Source organism: Scyliorhinus torazame, chromosome 10, assembly GCF_047496885.1.
Source record: "Scyliorhinus torazame isolate Kashiwa2021f chromosome 10, sScyTor2.1, whole genome shotgun sequence".
NCBI classification, from domain to species: Eukaryota; Metazoa; Chordata; class Chondrichthyes; order Carcharhiniformes; family Scyliorhinidae; genus Scyliorhinus; species Scyliorhinus torazame.
In genome coordinates, this window is record NC_092716.1 from 221,746,388 (window position 1) to 221,764,505 (window position 18,118).

The following is an 18,118-nucleotide window of genomic DNA, read 5'->3' on the forward strand; positions in this document are numbered from 1 at the left end:
TTGCCATGGCTGAAACATTTAAGGACCGACGACCGGTCCAACCTGGGATCCAGCACCGTATTAAAATTCATAACCCCTCCCCGCCATAATCAGCCACTGCGTGTCCAGGTCCGGAATCTTTCCTGAAAGAAATCCACACCATCACAATTTGAGGTTTGTACATTCACCAGCACCACCGACATCCCCTCCAGCTTCCCACTCTGCATCACAAACCTGCACTGCCCCCCCCCCCCCCCCCCCCCCCCCCCCCCCCCCGAGTCATTTAAAGTACTTCACACTTCAAAAGCCAACCTCCTATTGATCAGCACCACCACGCCCCTCATCTTCATATCCAATCTCGAATGGAACACCTGCCCCACTTCAGCCTTCCTCCGGGTCATCTGGTCCCCCAGCTTCAGGTGTGTTTCCTTAAGAAACACAGCGTCCGTCATCAAACCCCTTAAATGCACGAAAATGTGTGACCTTTTTAACCGGGCCATTGCTCACCGAACATTCCACGTAATCAATCCGGGGCGGGGTGGGGGAAGAGACCAGGTGGGCTCGTTACGCCTATTAGACATAGACCCTCTTTAACCAGCTTCCCCAGGTCCACGCCTCTACACCTTGCTCGCCCTTGGGGACCTCCCCAAGATACCCGCAGCCATCTCCCCGTAACCAACTGCACCACACCAACTCCACCCAAGTCAGCATTTCCCCCCTCCTCCCCTTCCCCATGCCGCCCACTCTGCCTCCAACGATGCCAGCTGGTCCTCATGCTCTCCCACCTTCTGGAGCACCAGACCTTGTACCTGCCTCTGCTCAACTCTCTCATTAGCTGCTCTAAATGGCTCCACTATCTTCGCCATGTCCTCTGAGGCCTCCTGCCTCTGTTGCTGGATCGTAGCATTCAGAAAGTCCACCAGTTGCTCAGGGGTGGCCAACGATATCCCATTATCCTCCGCCATTTTTTCCTTTGGCGCACCTCAAGTAGAGTCTCATCCAGGCTGCTGCCTGTTACTCGTTACATTCCTCGTCTTAAGCCAAAAACAGGCCCCACCGACGGAGCACTTCTATTTCTCAGTGCTCGTGCACCTCACACCAGCAAACACCCCTGAAATGGGGTGAAAAAGGATCAAGCAATTCCAGCTTGAGTGCACCAAATGTGTGACCACTCACTCCATGGCTGCCACCTGAAGTCATTCTGGCAATAGTATTGAAGTCTTATGCTCCAGAACGTGCTGCGCCCCTTGTCATGCTCTTCCAATACAGCTGCAACTGGCATCCACCCAGCAATGTGGAAAATTGCCTCGTTGTGTCCTGTACACCAAGCAGGTAAAATCCAACTCAACCAATTCCCGCCCATTCTACTCAATCATCAATAAAGTGCTGGAAGGAGTCACCAGTGCGATCAAGTGTCACCTACTCCATAATAACCTGCCTGCTGATGATCAATTTGAATTCTGCCAGGGTTACTCCACCCCTGACTTCCTGACGGTCTCCGTCTGACATGGCCAAAGAGTTGAATGTGAGAGGTGAGGTAAAAGTGACTGCCTTTGACATCAAGGCAGCATTTAACAGAGTATGGCATCAATGAGCCCTAGCAAAGCTGGAGCAAATGGGAATCGGGCAGCGGGGGAAACGATGGACCCCTCCGCTGGTTGGAGTCTTACCTGGCACAAAGGAAGATGGTTATGGTGGTTGGAGGTCCATGATCTCTGCTCCAGGATGTCACTACAGAGTTCCTCAGGGTAGTGTCCTGGGCCGAACCATCTTCATCATAAGGTCAGAAGTGGGGATGTTTCAGATGAACTGCACGATGTTCAGCACCATTTATGACTCAGATACTGAAGCAGTTCATGTCGAAATGCAGAAAGACCCAGACAATATCCAGGCTTGGGCTGACAAGTTTCAAGTTCCATACCTGCCAGACAATGACCATCTCCAATAAGAGAATCCAACCAATCACCCTTTGACATTCAGTGCGTTGCCATCACTGCCCACTATCAGCTACCTGGTGTTACAATTGACCAGAAACTGAACTGGACTAGCCATGTAAAAACTGTGCCAACAAGAGCAGGTCAGAGGCTATGAATCCTGTGGCGAGTAACTCCCCTCCTGATCCCCCAAAGCCTGTCCACCATCTGCAGCGCACAAGTCTGAAGTGTGATGGAATATTCTCTACTTGCCGACATGAGTGCAGCTCCAACAACACGAGAAGCTTAACCATCTAGGCCAAAGCAGCCCACTTGATTGTTTCTTGTTCCACAAACATTCAATATCTCCACCACCAACTAAAGGTGGCAGCCTTCTATACTATCACTAAGATGCGCTCAAGGGATTCACCAAGGCTCTTTCGGCAGCACCTTCCAAACCCACGACTACTACCATCTAGATAGAGAAGGACAAGAGCAGCAGATACCTGGGAACACTGCCAATTGGTGGTTCCCCTACAAGTCATTCACCCTCTTCACTTGAAAAAATTCATAGACCCTCTACAGTGCAGAAGGAGGCCATTTGGCCTATTAAGTCTGCACTGACCCTCTGACAGAGCACCCTACTAGGCCCAATTCTCCACCCTATCCCCCACAATTTAGACACTTAAAAGGCAATTTTAGCATGGCCAATCCACCTAACCTGCACAACTTTGGATTGTGGGTAGAAACCAGAGCACCTGGAGACACGCAGACACTGGGAGAATGTGCAGACTCCCCACAGGCAGTCATGCAAGACCAAAATTAAACCCAGGTCTCTGGTGCTGTGAGGTAGTAGTTCTAACCACTGTTTTTCACTGTTGCTGGGTTAAAATCCTGGAACTCCCTCCCTAAAAGCACTGTGGGTGCACCTACATCTCTGGGACTGCAGCGGTTCAAGAAGGCAGCTCACCACCACCTTAAGGGCAATTCGGGATGGGCAATAAATGCTGGCCGAGCCAGTGAGGCCCATATCCAAGACTCATTGCTGAAAATCATGGCACCTGAGGTGCCTATCACTGAGGAGGAGGGTGAGTGTTCGGGAGCTTTGGGGGTGGATGGGTAGTTTGTCAGCCATTTGTATGGGGAATAGCTGATAAACTATCCACTGCTTGATCTGCAAAATTGCCTCTACTTTTAAATCACAAATGAGAAGCTTAGGAATTCATTCTTGTTTCCTGGTTAGTCTATTAGCCAAGCAACATCTCTTCCTCATCACATGAACCATTAAAACAGTAGTTGGCATTTTGAACAGATAATTGCTGTTCTGTTTACTTAGCTACTGACGACCTTGTACTTTAGTTTCAAGCTTGGCACTTCAAAGGAGTATGAGGTCACATTAAAACCATCTCAAATGGTTGATGTGATTCTTGAAGATTTTGTAGTCCATTTTGGTGCCTATTTTTCTGGACAATCTTAAGATTGACATCTCAAATATGATTTCTTCTGCAGAATCTGGGTTATTGAAATGAAATAAATCGCTTATTGTCACAAGTAGGCTTCAATTAAGTTCCTGTGAAAAGCCCCTAGTCGCCACATTCCAGCGCCTGTTCGGGGAGGCCGGTATGGGAATTGAACCCGTGCTGCTGACCTTGTTCTCTTTACAAGCCAGCTGTTTAGCCCACTGTGCTAAACCAGCCCCGGTTGGATTGGACACTTGTCCCTGCTTTTCCGTTGTTGGGACCAGTCTCCACGATTAGCGTATCCTAATTAGGACAATGACCGCATGATGTGATCAATTGGCTGAGTTTAAGACGTGTAATGTATGCAGTGCATGATGGTTAATATTGCCAAGTGTGGTTATCCGTCAGTCAACATCACAAAAAGATCACCTGGTTGTTATCGTTGGCTGTTGCGTTTTCTCCATTACAACAATGTATTTCATTGGTTGTCAAGAACTTTAGGTGTTGCTGATAGGTGCTCTACAAATGCAAATATTTTTAATGTTCTGTACTATCTTTGGAAACTAATGGAAAAAATGGGAACAGTTAAACAGGCAGCAGCTGGGATCTGTAGCTATTATCAATAATTTGATGGCATTTGCTCATAAAATACTACCATGTGTTGTTAAAATGGAAGTTACCAAATCTATTTCAGTAATGTGGACTTTTACCAATCTGTTTACAAACCATCGTATTGTCTTTAAACCCATTGCTGATACATGTACTTGGCCAATGAATGTTGAACTCCGTCCACTTGGAGCACTAATTATTTTAATTAGATTGCTTCAATGAGCTAATTTGCATCATTGAGAACATTCCCTTCTGATGTATGTACTTCAAGTTTTAATCTGATTGAGTTTGTGTAAATTGGTTGAAGTTTACATTGGAACTGTTGTACTAAATTATTTAGAAACAGACATGTATTCAGCAGATTCATATGGTTGAATAATTAACTGCAGAATTAAAGTGATGTGTGATAAGTTAGAGGTGCCCTAACACAGTGATGTTATCAGGGAGTATGAGCTGCCCTAACAGTGATGTTATCAGGGAGTATGAGGAGGATGGGTGGACATTATGGGACCAGCTCAGAGCTGTTTTTGGTAAATGAAATTTGCACCAGGAACAGCACTGAGAGATCCCTTGAGAAATTGGCTGTGATTCAGCACTGCACTGTGCTGAGATCATCTTGTTGAATACCACCTATGACTACCCTGTAATTCAGCTTAACTGATAATATGCCGTCTCATAGGACTATGATCCATGTTGTATTCTTTGCTTGACTTGGACCCACTATTGTTCAATAAAGATTACATTGATTTTTAAAAATAGTTGGTGTAGTTTCTGAAGCTGCGATGCTGAATCCAAATTGTATTGAAAGTTAAGACATGGTGGTTAAATTATCTGAAATTCCATTCAGGTGTAGGTATGGTATAAGAGAAAATGTAGTAATATTTCAAGAGCGCTGGCTGGCTGACAGCTAGCAAAGAATCTTGCTGCTCACGTTAAAGAAGGGTTGGTGCTGGCATACCACATGAGTTAATAGTGTGAGCACTTTTTTTTTGTTGAGGCAAAAAGGTACAATTTTGACTTGGACCCAAGGAATATAATGTTGAAAATTGTGATGGCACAAATGTTTGATAAACCACGAGGATAATTGTGATGACATGTAATTGAAGAAGAAAAAGGACTTCCAATTATCTATTGTCTTTTGCAACCACTGAACATCTCGAAGTGTTTCACAGCTAATGGAAAACTTTGAAGTGAAGTCTCTATTGTAATATGGGAAATGCAACAGCCAATTTACACGCTCATTTGAAAGTAAGATGATAATGTATAGATAATCTGTTCTTATTTTGATGTTGACTGTCCTTTGAAAAAATCTTTTCACCCTCACCCGAGAGGGAAAATCAGGCCTTGCTTTAATGTGTCATCTGAAAGCTGTGACCTCTGACAGTACAGTACTCCCTCAGTACTGCAATAGAGTGGGAGCCTTGATTTTATCTTGGGACCCAATCCCTGGAGCAAAACTTGAACCCGCAATCTTCTGACTTTGAGGGAAGGTTGCTACCAACTAAGCCATACCTGATGCAAAATGTTTGAAGAAGAATAAGGAATGTGGGTATATGCTAAATGGAAAGTAACTGAAGGATATGGAATAATTGAGATTAGAGGTGCAAAGATGTAGATCCTTGAAAGTGTGAGTACTATGCGATTTTAAAAACCAAGGTTATTAAATCGTGGACTTTGAGATTCTAAAATTTGTCAGGCTGCAGTTTGAACGGTGCCCCATTATTGAAAGGACAATAAAGCCCAATGAGTGTACAACAGTGGAAAAAGTAGGAGAGTGGCAGGAATACAATTGGTTGATACTGGAGATGCAAAAAGGAAATTATGAAAATAAATGTGAGATACTCTGATTACTATGTGTTGCCTTTGAATTAGAAGGTTGCGACCCAGGTAAAATCCAACTCGGATTTGAGTGCAAAGATCAGCATTGAGGGAATGCTGCACTGTGAGATGTTAAATGGAGGCCCCCTTGGGTGCATGTAAAAGATTCAATCGTACTATTTTAAAGAAGAGCAGGAGAAGTATCCCTGAGAGTATTTCAACATCACAAAAACGGATGATCTGGCTAATTATCATACTGCAGGATGCGGGAAATTGTCGTACACGCGTTGGGTGCCGGGATTATAAAAAAGAATTGCATTGTTTGTGAAGTGCTTTGGGATGCTCTGTGGTTTAGAAATGCGCTATATATATGAATGCAAGTTTTTTATTTGCACTGAGGTAGAGAAAATGAAGAACAGATTTGTTGTAAATTTGTAACGTTAGGAATGGTTTTCATGGCGTAAACAAAGAAACAGGTTGGCGATTTTAAAATTTCCATTGCGAAAAACTGGCCAGAAGAAATTTGTTTTGCACAGTTGTTGCAGCATTGAATGATTTAATGGAGGTTTGGTTGAGGTAGACACTTCAGTTTTGATTGGTCTTGGAAAAAGTTGACATGGTAACCAGAAGATCAGCTACGATCTTACTAAATGGCAGAGCTGGTCTGAGGGGTCGAATGGCCTATTTCTGCTCCTATTTCGATTGTTCATGGGACGTAGATTTATGATAGTTAACAAAAAGATTCAGAAGTGACTGAGGAAAAGAGAGAAAGAGGCAGCATTGGGTGAAACCTACTTGTGCACTGTCATTCTGAGACAGATTCAACTGAATAGCTGCCTCCTGAGTTGTAAAAATGTGCGATCCTCCTCTTGTAAACTGTATGAGAATGAGGGGGTGTAAACTGTATGAGAATGAGGGGGTAAGTTCTGGCTTTTAAAGAAAAATGTTTTTCTAATTTTTTTTTTCTCTCTCAGTCTTATTTTGTGACAGATTATGACCCCACAATTGAAGATTCCTATACCAAGCAATGTGTTATTGATGACCGAGCAGCAAGGTTAGATAGTAAGTATTCTGAAACCAGATTAGCCGGGTATACAAATGCTTTTAAATTTTGTGGGTAGGCCCCTGGAAGAGCATTCAAGTAGAAGGGTGGGGTGATTCACTACAATAAACTATGCCTGACTGATCATTTAGAAAGCAGATTTTCCTTTAAACTGAACTGGGAGTCTAATTTGGAGTGAAAAATAGAATTGTGCTGGTTCAGAATTAGGCACCAGGTCTGTGATTATGCTATCTGTAGTACATTAGTTGTTTTGCACTGTTGCGGGGGTAAAATCGGTTTAATAATAGCTATTCTAAGATGAATGATGATCGCAGTGGGAGATAATTAAGACTGAAGCTGCAAGGTCTACCAGAATATTTTTGATTTATACTTTATTTTTGAGAAGGAAAACTTAATGTTGATGCCAATATTATGATAAGAATTTGATTAATTGGTCTGCAGCATGGTGTTAACCTCCAGTAACTAGTTAATGAAAGAGCAATGGCTTTCCAGTAATTTTGACAATTTTACTGACCTGATATTTGATGAGTCCATCTGGTATCACGCCAAAAGTCTGTGATCTCTCAGATTCTCTCCATTGTTGCAGATTCTTAGTTGTCCAAAAGAATCTGAAAAACTATGGCAAGTTTTAGTTGATTGAGAACTTTAGAAATAATTGCACTTTGAAAAAATTATAAATCTTGCCAAAAAGATGATTTTGTAACTATAAGAAATGCCTGAAAACCACTTTCCCAGCACTTGCTATTTTGTGTGGGGTGCCTCTGCGATTCTTCAAGTTGATTTTGCATTCTGACGCTCTCCATTGTGAGAGAAATAAACTAATTTTGCATGCACACCAACTCGGTGTTATGCTTTTGTCATCTAATTCTTAACTTGGAGTTTCTGTTTTGCCATTTAGTTCTAGATACAGCAGGACAAGAAGAGTTTGGAGCCATGCGAGAACAATACATGAGGACTGGGGAGGGGTTTCTGCTGGTCTTCTCAGTTACTGATCGAGGAAGGTATGTTCAAAAACATGTTGCAAGTGCTGTATTTACATTAGAGTATGATGTGGAGATGACGGCATTGGACGGGGTGGGCACAGTAAGAAGTCTTACAACATCAGGTCAAAGTCCAACAGGTTTGTTTCGAATCACTAGCTTTCGGAGCGCAGCTCCTTCATCGATGAAGGAGCTGCGCTCCGAAAGCTAGTGATTCGAAACAAACCTGTTGGACTTTGACCTGATGTTGTAAGACTTGAGTAGGAAGAGGTGACTAACTTGGATTAGGAAGGACAATAATCCAGTTGTTGTGGTCTACACAAGAAGCAACTGCATGGTTAGAAGTCGGAAGAATGCTCTGCTGAGAGGATTTGAGGAGTTGTGATCCAAACTGAAACCCAGAACTTCAAAGGAATAATCTCTGCATTGTTACTGGAGCTACATGCCAATTAGCATAGGTCCAAGGAGATTAAAGAATTAAGCATACCGCTCAGGCACGTGGGAAGAAGGATTACAATTCATGGGGCACTAATACCAGGACTGGCCAAAGAGGGGGCTGTTCAGTTCGGATGGGCTTAACCTGGCAGGGATTAGTGCCCTGGTCAATTGCAATAACTAGGACTATACTAGGGTTATAAAGTGCAGAAATGAGGAATGTCCTCCATATGGTGGCATTTGACTTTTGGCTCAAGGATTTCTGCCCTTTTAATTTTCTTCTGACCGCTGCCTGTCCCTGTTCCATTGTCACTCAGCTCCCCTCTTTCTCATGCACTACCAAATCCGACCTGGCTTTGACTCGATGTCTGATTGGGATATGTAGAGGCAGTAGCTGCTGCTTCCATTTACAGCCTGCAGAGCACCTTCCTGTTCTGAACTGGCTTCCTGGTATTGTCTCTTTTGCAAGAGTTGAAGCTGGTGTAGGATGGTGCTTTGGTCCCACCTCAACTGCAGCCTCCCAGCTGGGCTTCAGGCTCTTGCGGGGGACCAATCAATCTGCTTTGTTTCGCTGGGAAATAATACCTTTTTTATTGCATTAATTCAAAACCATAATCTCTGACTTGTGGGTTTTTGCTGTATTATTTCCATGGTTCAGATATTCTTTCCAAAGCATAATACTTCAGACAATCTATGGCTTGACCACCTGATTCCCACGCATGCTTTCATTGTAAATTATATTTCTCCTTGGGTCCTGTCCACTTACATTTCAGAATCGCCATTGTTAACTTTCTGTTCAAACTGAAATTCCATCTTTTGACTTTGAGTTCTTGCAAACTACTCCCCATTCCTTTACTTTCCATGCTTCAACATGCTGTCACTAAGGGCTGGTTTAGCTCAGTGGACTAGACATCTGGTTTGTGATGCAGGACAAAGCCAGCAGCGTCGGTTCAATTCCTGTACCAGCTTACCCGAACAGGCGACTAGGGGCTTTTCACAGTAACTTCATACTTGTGAAAATAAAAGGTTATTATTATTACTTCATAAATTCATGCCCACTTACCTTGCAGCTCCATGTTTGAATGTTTGCAATCCGGTTTCTGATACTGACACCTCAGCAAAACACCAAATGGCATCCTCGGTAACACTCAGTGGTGCAGTGTGCATTGTAACCAGCTAACTGTAGACAGAGAATCTTCTGTAATTGTTTCTTCTCTTCCATTTGCATTATTACCTTTGGAGTCCCTCAAAGATCTATGCTTGGCTCCCACCCCTTGCTCCTCTATATGTTGTCCCAGGAGAATATGAATTGAGAACATGAAAGGTCAGGTTCCACACGTATGTTAAAAGCTTCTACCTCGACGTTTCCATTGCCTTTGTGTTGTCTGACTTTCAGTCTTGGATAAGCCACAACCCTTACAGTTAACTATTAGGAGTCCAAATCCATAATCTTCATCTGCCACAAATTCTGTAGCTTTCCTGATTTCCAGACATAGAAAAGAAAAAATAGGAGCAGGGTGAGGCCATTCGGCCCTTCAAGCTCGCTTCACCATTCATTATGATCATGTCTGATCATCCAACTCCATAGCCTAATCCCACATAAAAAGGGTTGTGTTGAAGCAGACCCATAAGTCTGCAACCTTGGTGTGCGACTCGATCCTACAGCTTGCAACACTATTTTTTACATCACAAAGATTGTCTATTTCTACTTCCGTGACATACGAACATGCAAAATATGAGCAGAAGTAGGCCATTCGGCCCCTCAAGCCTGCTTTGCCATGGGTGGTATGTTTGCACAGTGGGTGATACTGCTACCTCACACTGGGCAGCATGATGGCGCAGTGGTTAGCACATCTGTCTCACGGCGCCAAAGACACGGGTTTGATACTGCCCCGGGTCACTGTTCATGTGGAGTTTGCACATTCTCCCTGTATCTGCGTGGGCCTCACTCCTACAACCCAAAAAGATGTTTAGGGTAGGTGAATTGGCAACGCTAAATTGCCCATTAATTGTAAAAAAATAATTGGGTCCTCTAAATTTTTATTATTATTTTTTTAAAAACGGCTGCCTCACAGAGCCAGGGACCCAGGTTCAATTCCGGCCTTGGGTGACTGTGTGGAATTTGCGCATTCTCGTCATGTCAGCATGGGTTTCCTCCGGGTGCTGCGGTTTCTTCTCACTGTGCAAATATGTATAGGTTAGGTGGATTGACCATGCTTAAATTGCCCTAAAGTGTCCAGATGTGTAGGTTAGGTTAAGGGGTTATTATGATAGGACGGGGAAGTGGGCTTAGGTGGAGTGCTCTTTCAGAGGGTCAGCGCAGACTCGATGGGCTGAATGGCCTCCTTCTGCACTGTAGGGATTCCATGATTTGATAAGATCATGATTGATCTGTTCGTGTTTCAAGTTCTACATTTCCACCTGCACACTATAAGCTTAGATTCTCGTTAGGCAAGGCCTCCGCCTTAAAAATATTCAATGACCCCGCCTCCATCACCTTCCAGTAAATTCAGTTAATCTATAGCTCGACTGCTCACATCAAGTCCTGTTTGACCATCTCCGATGTGCAGGCTGATTTGTATTTGCCTTGACTGTTTTAAATTTAAAATGTTCTCTCATATGTTTAAAGATCTTCTTGGTCTCTCCCCTCTATCTCCATAATCTCCTCCAGCCCTGCATTCTTCTGTGTCCTCTGACTGTAGGCTCTAGTAAGTCTTGATGTTAGATAGGATGCGTGCAGAACAGTACACATAAGTGAAGTTACTGGAGTTTGAAAAATGGCAGGCTTATGAGGACAGCACCCCTCAGTTTTTTGCCACGACTATTGGTGGTAGTTTTCAGCCGTAGTTACTATAGCTCTGGAGTAAGCTTCCTGATTTCCTCTGCTTATACTTTAGGAACCTCCTTAAAGCCATCTCTTTGGCAAAGCTTTATACCATCTCTCCTGGTATTTTCTTCATTGGATTGGCATCCATTTTTGTAAAGCACCTTGTGGCATTTTTCAATGTTTTTGACTCTGTAAATACCAGTTAATGGCAGCATGCTGGTGCAGTGGTTAGCTTTGCTGCCTCACGGCGCTGAGGTCCCAGGTTTGATCCGGCCCTGGGTCACTGTCCGCGTGGCGTTCACACATTCTCCCCGTGTTTGCGTGGGTTTTGCCTCCACAACTCAAAGATGTGCAGGGTAGGTGGATTGGCCATGATAAATTGCCCCTTAATTGGAAAAAATGAATTGGGTACTCCTAAATTGATTTAAAAAAAAAAAAAGTAAATGCCAGTTAATTTGTTCCTTCTTCCTTCTCTTACCCTCACATTATTTTGCTTTGTACACGTTCTCTCTCCCTCTCTGCTCTCTCTTCTTTCTGTTTACTTGCGCCTCTATCTCCTCCATTCCCTTTTCTTAGACCATACTCCTTTCTCTCTCTCACCTGTTGTTTGAAAAACACTGTCCTAGGAGATAGGGGTAACCCCAGGTTTAACTGGATCTGTAAAGACTTAATTACCTGCAAATGCTCGCATTCAAAGCATTGTCTTGCATCTGTGACTTTGTCTATATATATATATATGTTTCTGGAACATACCTCTCCATTCACCTGAGGAAGGAGCAGTGCTCCGAAAGCTAGTTGGACTTTAACCTGGTGTTGTAAGACTTCTTGCTACCCTCTTATGGACTGACCTGACACTACACTCCTGTATTCTTTGCCCAATGTCTATATCTTTACATTATGGACCTTGCATTGCCCTTTATGTATTTTCTTTTTCTTTTTCTTTTCATGTACTGAATGATCTGTTTGAGCTGCTCGCAGAAAGATACTTTTCACTGTACCTCTGTACACGTGACAATAAACTAATCCAGTCCAAATCCAATCCAATTTGTTATCCGACATCGAGAGAAGCTTATTGATTAATCTGCATAGGGAATACGTGTGAGACGTACAACTTTGACATGACAACAAACAACCATTCCTGAGATTGGTGATAAAACTGTTCTTGTGAAGACAATTGGCCAATAGAAGACATGGTGGAGGACACAAATTAAAGCTGATGATATTCAAGCAAAATGCCTTGCTACCCATTTTCACGAGAAAGTGTGTGTGTGTTCAGAGTGATTTTGTGAGTTTTCAACGTGAAGTGCTAATTTGTTGCACATTTCACCCAATGCAATATAAATGTATATAACTTATAATGTTATAAAGTAAATAACAGTTAGATAAGTATTAGGAATTCTTTTGTTGTTGGGTTTTACTTCATTCCATTGGGACATTCTTGTTTGGGTTTCACTTGTCCCAAATCAAGCATGCATGGCAACGCCTTGAACAATACATGTGTAAAATCCAGCACCATAACTTGGCCCAGAACATCTGTCTCAAAAATGCAACTTTTACACTAGTTTATACGATATACGTTTAGTCATGTTGACAGTGCCATTGGTATGAATCCAATCTATGTTCTACTTTCTCAGAAGCGTTTAATCATTCAGGTGAATACGAACTGAGGCTTTAAAAATTGTGTTTTGAGTTGTGCAGTTTTATTTTCCTTTTCAGTTTTGAAGAAATTTACAAGTTCCAAAGACAAATCCTTCGAGTAAAAGATCGTGATGAATTCCCTATGATCCTTGTGGGTAACAAAGCTGACCTGGAACATCAAAGGCAGGTGAGCACTGTGAAGGGACATTTCTGAACTTTTGGCTTTGTTCAGTGGAGGCAACACAAATAAAACGAAAGTCCGGTAGCTTCAGTGGTTATTGATTTTGATATTTGATGTGTGGCTTCCTGTTGTCTACACAAATGTCAGTGAATACAGGCTATTTTGGCTAAAATGACAAATCCTTTTTGCAAACACATGTATTAAAATCAAGCATATATTTATAATAATCCTTCTACACTTGGACTTGGTTCGAACCAGTTAACTGAATTTGGTTTCTTGGGAATGTTGAGTTAGAAGAAAACAAATTTAAATGTAATCAATAAAGTGAAAAGATGACCAATCAATTCCTGTACATGTTTCACTTAAGCCTCTGGAGAATTGTAAAAACGTTCCCTTTACCTCTAATCTGCTTTCAGTCCCAGGCATTTAAATAAGTGGCTTTCCTCGATTCTGTGCTCTCCTCTTTTTCCCCCCACCCCCCCAAAAGTTGGGTCGAGATTCTGACTGTTAATTTAATTTTATGGTACTCAACATTTCCAATTTGCCTTTGAGTTTTACTCTAAGTGTACTTCTATCAAGAGGCAGAAAGGAATTCTACCATGTTGGACTACTAACACAAAGCTTTTGTTGGTGTTTTTGCCTTTCTACCACTTACTGTCAAAAATAAGCAGGAAATTGAAAATAGTAGAAGATTCAGCATACATTTTGAAATACAGTTTGGAGTTTCTGAATATATACTCAGGGCAGAAGGGTAGACTAATAGGTTGGTGAAAAAGGCACATGCCTTTATCAATCGAGGCACAGGCATAGATTACAAAAGCAGGGAGGTCATGTTGGAGTTATATAGAACTCTGGTGAGGCCACAGCTGTAGTACTGTGTGCAATTCTGGTTGCCACATTATAGGAAGGATGTGATTGCACTGGAAGGGGTACAGAGACGATTCACCAGGATATTGCCTGGGATGGAATATTTAAGTTATACGAGGTTGGATAGGCTTGGGTTGTTTTCGCTGCAGCAGAGAAGACTGAGGGGTGACCTGATCGAGGTGTACAAGATTATGAGGGTCATGGACATGGTAGATGGGAAGCAGCCGTTGCCCTTAAAGGTCAGTTATGAGGGAACACGAGTTCAAGGTGAGGAGCAGGAGGTTCAGGGAGGATTTGAGGAAACCCCTTCTACCCAGAGAGGATGATTGTCTGAAATGCACTGCCTGGGAGGGTGGTAGACGTGAGTTGCCTCACATCCTTTAAAAAGATACCTGGATGAGTACTTGGCACATCATAACATTCAAGGCTATGGCCAAGCGCTGGCAAATGGGATTAGGTAAGCAGGTCAGGTATCTTTCATGTGTTGGTGCAGTCTCGATGGGCTGAAGGACCTTTACGGCACTGTTATTCGATGATTCTAGTGATATGCAAAGTTCATTTCAGGCACTAGTTCTTATGTTGTGGCCATATGGATTTAAGCATCACAACTGTTCATGTAGTTGAGTATTCATTGTACTGTTAGCAATGGTGTTCTGATTATTTTTTCCCTCCAGTACATATCTCTTGTCGCTTTACTGTTGATGTCTTCCAGTTGCCCACAGCAGTCCTTAAATTAAGTCTGCAATTATGTGTTTTGAAAGTTCTTGCTCTTGGCAATGACTTCATGAATTGAGCAATGCAAGCCGCATAAATATAAGGAAATCAAACGTTATTTACAATAACAGTGTTGGCAGCATTTATGGAGAAATGGATCACATTTGAGATAAACAACCTTTTGTTAGAACTCTGTTCTAGAAATTGTAGTGTGTTTATTTGGATATCATGGGTACATCTGTCATGTAGGCCATTATATGATTGGTCCCTTTTATGACATGCATAAATTGTAATGACGAGACTGGTTCTTGTGAACTCCAAATAAGAATATCCAATAGGGTAAAAGGCCTAATGTAAGGAAAGTCTGAAGGAATTGACTTTTTTTATTTTGGAAAACTTGTAGATCAACTAATGAGGAGCCTGGGTGAAGAGAATTGCATTTTAGGTTCCTGATATGCAGTCTGAATTAATAATAGATTTTTGTTTGTTCATTTCCACTTATTCTGCAAGACATGCTTTTAACTTTTGGCATCTTATAGGAAGAAGCATAAACTGCTTTGTTCAAGTTTGGTGTGAAAAATAAAATTTGGAAACTACGTGTTTGTGAAATTAAATTAGAACTAAAATGAGTGCTTAAAATTCCATCACATTTTGTTGAAAATCCTGGGTTTGGATGGACAAAGCTGCCACCTGATTTCAAAAATTAGTGAGAACCTTTCAAAACGTTCACAGTACCACATTGTCTTTCACGGAGACTAAAATTAACCTGTTGATAACAGTAGTTGACACGTTATGATGTGGATCTGTACAGAGAAACAAAAATATCCTCTTACGCCCTCAATGCCTTCGTCAAACTGGTGCCATTGTACTGTGATGCTCTGATTGATTGATATAGAGCAGGGCTTCCCAAACTTTGAGTTGCGGAACCCTCAGTGACCTCCCAAGAGCATCTGAGAAACCCAATTATTCTCAAAAGCTCGATGCCACTTTTTGTTTTACTGCAAAATTCAGAAATCAAATGTAAACCAGTATTTTCCAGCTATATCTATGCATATATTAGGAAGAGGCACGCAATCACAAATATATTAGCCAACTACATGGGCCCCCTCACATTAACCACTGGCCAAGACACCTTCCCATAGCCATCACACGTGCTCTCCTCTCACACTCTTTCTCTTCACTCTCTCCACTTCCTAAACTACCTCCTGTCTGTCTGTCTCTGTGTCGGGGTCTGTCTCTGTGTCGGGGCCCACTCTCTGTGTGTCGGGGCCCACTCTCTGTGTGTCGGGGCCTCTCGCTCTGGCTCTCGCATGCACTAGCCCCCCCTTTATCTCGCACGCATGCACTACCTCTCTCATGCACTACCTCTCCGCTCGCACGCGCACACTCACCCCTCTCTCCCTCTCAGTCTCTCTCTCTTTACTTGCCCCACGCACTCGACCCCTTCCTCTGTTGCCGCTCCTTCACACTTATGTGCTCAACTCTTCTCCCATTCTCGCAAACCATTTCAAGTTCAGGTGAAAGCTAACCAAATCGAAACTTAACTCTTTTTCTCTTTCCAAAGCTGCTGTTGGTACTACTGAAAATTTGCACCATTTTCAGTTCATATTTTATAGTTTCTTCATCTGCAATTTTTGCATCATGCACTGACATGTCAGTATTGCACAATGATCTTAAAGTAACACGGCATGTAGCCTCAACGAGTCATCCTATCAGCATCTTGTGCTCAAGGGACCTGAATCTGGCCTATTTGTTTTCTCTAATTTTAATATTTTGAGCATTGGAACCTGCGTTTGCCAGTCATATGGTGGCCGCAAATGTCACAGACCCCCTGGACACCCTTCTCTGACCCTTGGGGGTTCATGAATCCCTGTGTTAGAGGATGCGTACCACAGATTTAAATCTTATTTATGTATTTTGACAAAGACTGGTAGATTATGATCTGGAAAACCTTTCTGAGTTCCTGATATCACAAGTATGGAGATGGTCGAGTATTTCCCATTGTAATCATTTGAGAAAAAGAATGGTGGGGTCATGCACCTGAACAAATGAATTAATTATGCAACATGAAATGAAAATCGCTTATTGTCACAAGTAGGCTTCAAATGAAGTTAGTGAAAAGCCCCTAGTCGCCACATTCCGGTACCTGTTCGGGGAGGCTGATACGGGGGGCTGATTCATCATGTAATATCCAGCAGAGTGAATCATTTATTACTGCTATAAATTTGAGTTCTTGTTGTTAATTGAGGTAATGGAAAATTGATCAGAATGTGGCTTTTTTTCTCACCAGCGGTTTAAAAGAAAATAAATTTTGAGGCCAGTGTCGCCTTGGTTGCTGCCACTCCACCTACTGATCATTGAGAAAACAGTGATGGGAGAGGTTTCTGCTCTTAGCAAAAGTGTGGGCAGAGAAGATGCAGAAGTGTTTTCCATGTTGAGTCTCTAACTGAAGCATTTATGCAGTCCCATTATGTTGGATGACTAATATATAGCTTTCTTTCTACATCTAAGGATTAACAGTTTTGGAGCCAACTTGCTTTTAGTAACTTGCTGGATTGTGTTAGTCTATATAAGATTAGAGCCTTGACAGTAAATTGTAGAATTTGTTTTGTATCTTACTGATTTTGTTTTATAGTTGAGCTGAATGGCATATAAATAAGTCTAAACCAATCAAGAGTTATAGTTGGGTTTTTAACATCACTATTTAGTCAGAAGGAAAGAATAATAACCTTGCATCTAGGTTTATAAAGGTGCCCTGCGACTCTGGAAATTCACTGGAACAAAGTGCATTCTATACTGGGAGGACAGAATATTGTCCTTGTGTGTTTTAAAACGTGCTTCTTTGCTGAAGGTGCTCCCGCTGGATCTGTAGGTCTCTTGTGCCCACCCAGGTGACTGTTCGCTATTTGTGAAACTAGAGCATGTGTCAGGAGACTGAACAGCTTTATTTGATGCTGTTTCTCTTGGTCACATTTTCTCCCACGCCAGTCTTCCCCCAATTGCATCTTAAAGTAGGAATCACTGGTTGGGGATCAACAGGAGATATCCTAAAGTCAATCAACCTTGGATTAAATTTCAGATGGGGTGCGAATGCAATTTTATTTCATTCTTGGAACATGGTTGGCACTGGTATTTATTGTACAATACCGTTTTGGATACTGTTGCGGACGGGGGGGGGGGGGGGGGGGGGGGGGGGGGAAGAGGAGTGGATAGCCTATCGGGGGAAGATAGCAACCAGGCCTGTGGACAACTGGCTCTGCTTGAGAGAAGGATTGGGCCAAGTCCAAGAGAGTGATTGTAGTAGGCGACTCGATAGTCAGGGGCACATACAGGAGTTTCTGTGGCTGCAAACGGGACTCTAGGATTGTGCGTTGCCTCCCGAGTGCCAGGATCCCAGATATCTCTGAATGGCTACAGGACATGGAAACAGGAGGGTAAACAGACACATGTCATTGTCCACATTAGTACTAATGACGTAGGCGGGAAAAGGCCCTGCAAAGACAATTCAGGGAGTTCGGTTGGGAGCTAAAAAGCAGGACCTCTCGGATAGTAATCGGAGAACTACTCCCCGTGCCACATGCTAGTGAGGCTTGGAACAGGGAGATTGAACATGTGGCTAAAGAGCTGGTGTAGA

General features: G+C 42.7%; 1 protein-coding gene across 6 annotated transcripts in view; it reads left to right on the top strand.

Annotated features, from left to right (window-relative positions):
- rras2 (RAS related 2) overlaps positions 1-18,118 on the top strand; it is a 148,057-nt gene that overhangs the window by 111,071 nt on the left and 18,868 nt on the right. For 5 of the 6 annotated variants that reach the window (XM_072466428.1, XM_072466432.1, XM_072466429.1 and 2 more), the window contains exons 2-4: positions 6,754-6,841; positions 7,741-7,843; positions 12,801-12,909. In XM_072466428.1, the coding sequence (XP_072322529.1) occupies positions 6,754-6,841; positions 7,741-7,843; positions 12,801-12,909 (300 nt within the window). The remainder of the gene's footprint in view (positions 1-6,753; positions 6,842-7,740; positions 7,844-12,800; positions 12,910-18,118) is intronic. The other variant, XM_072466433.1, reaches the window with a different exon arrangement.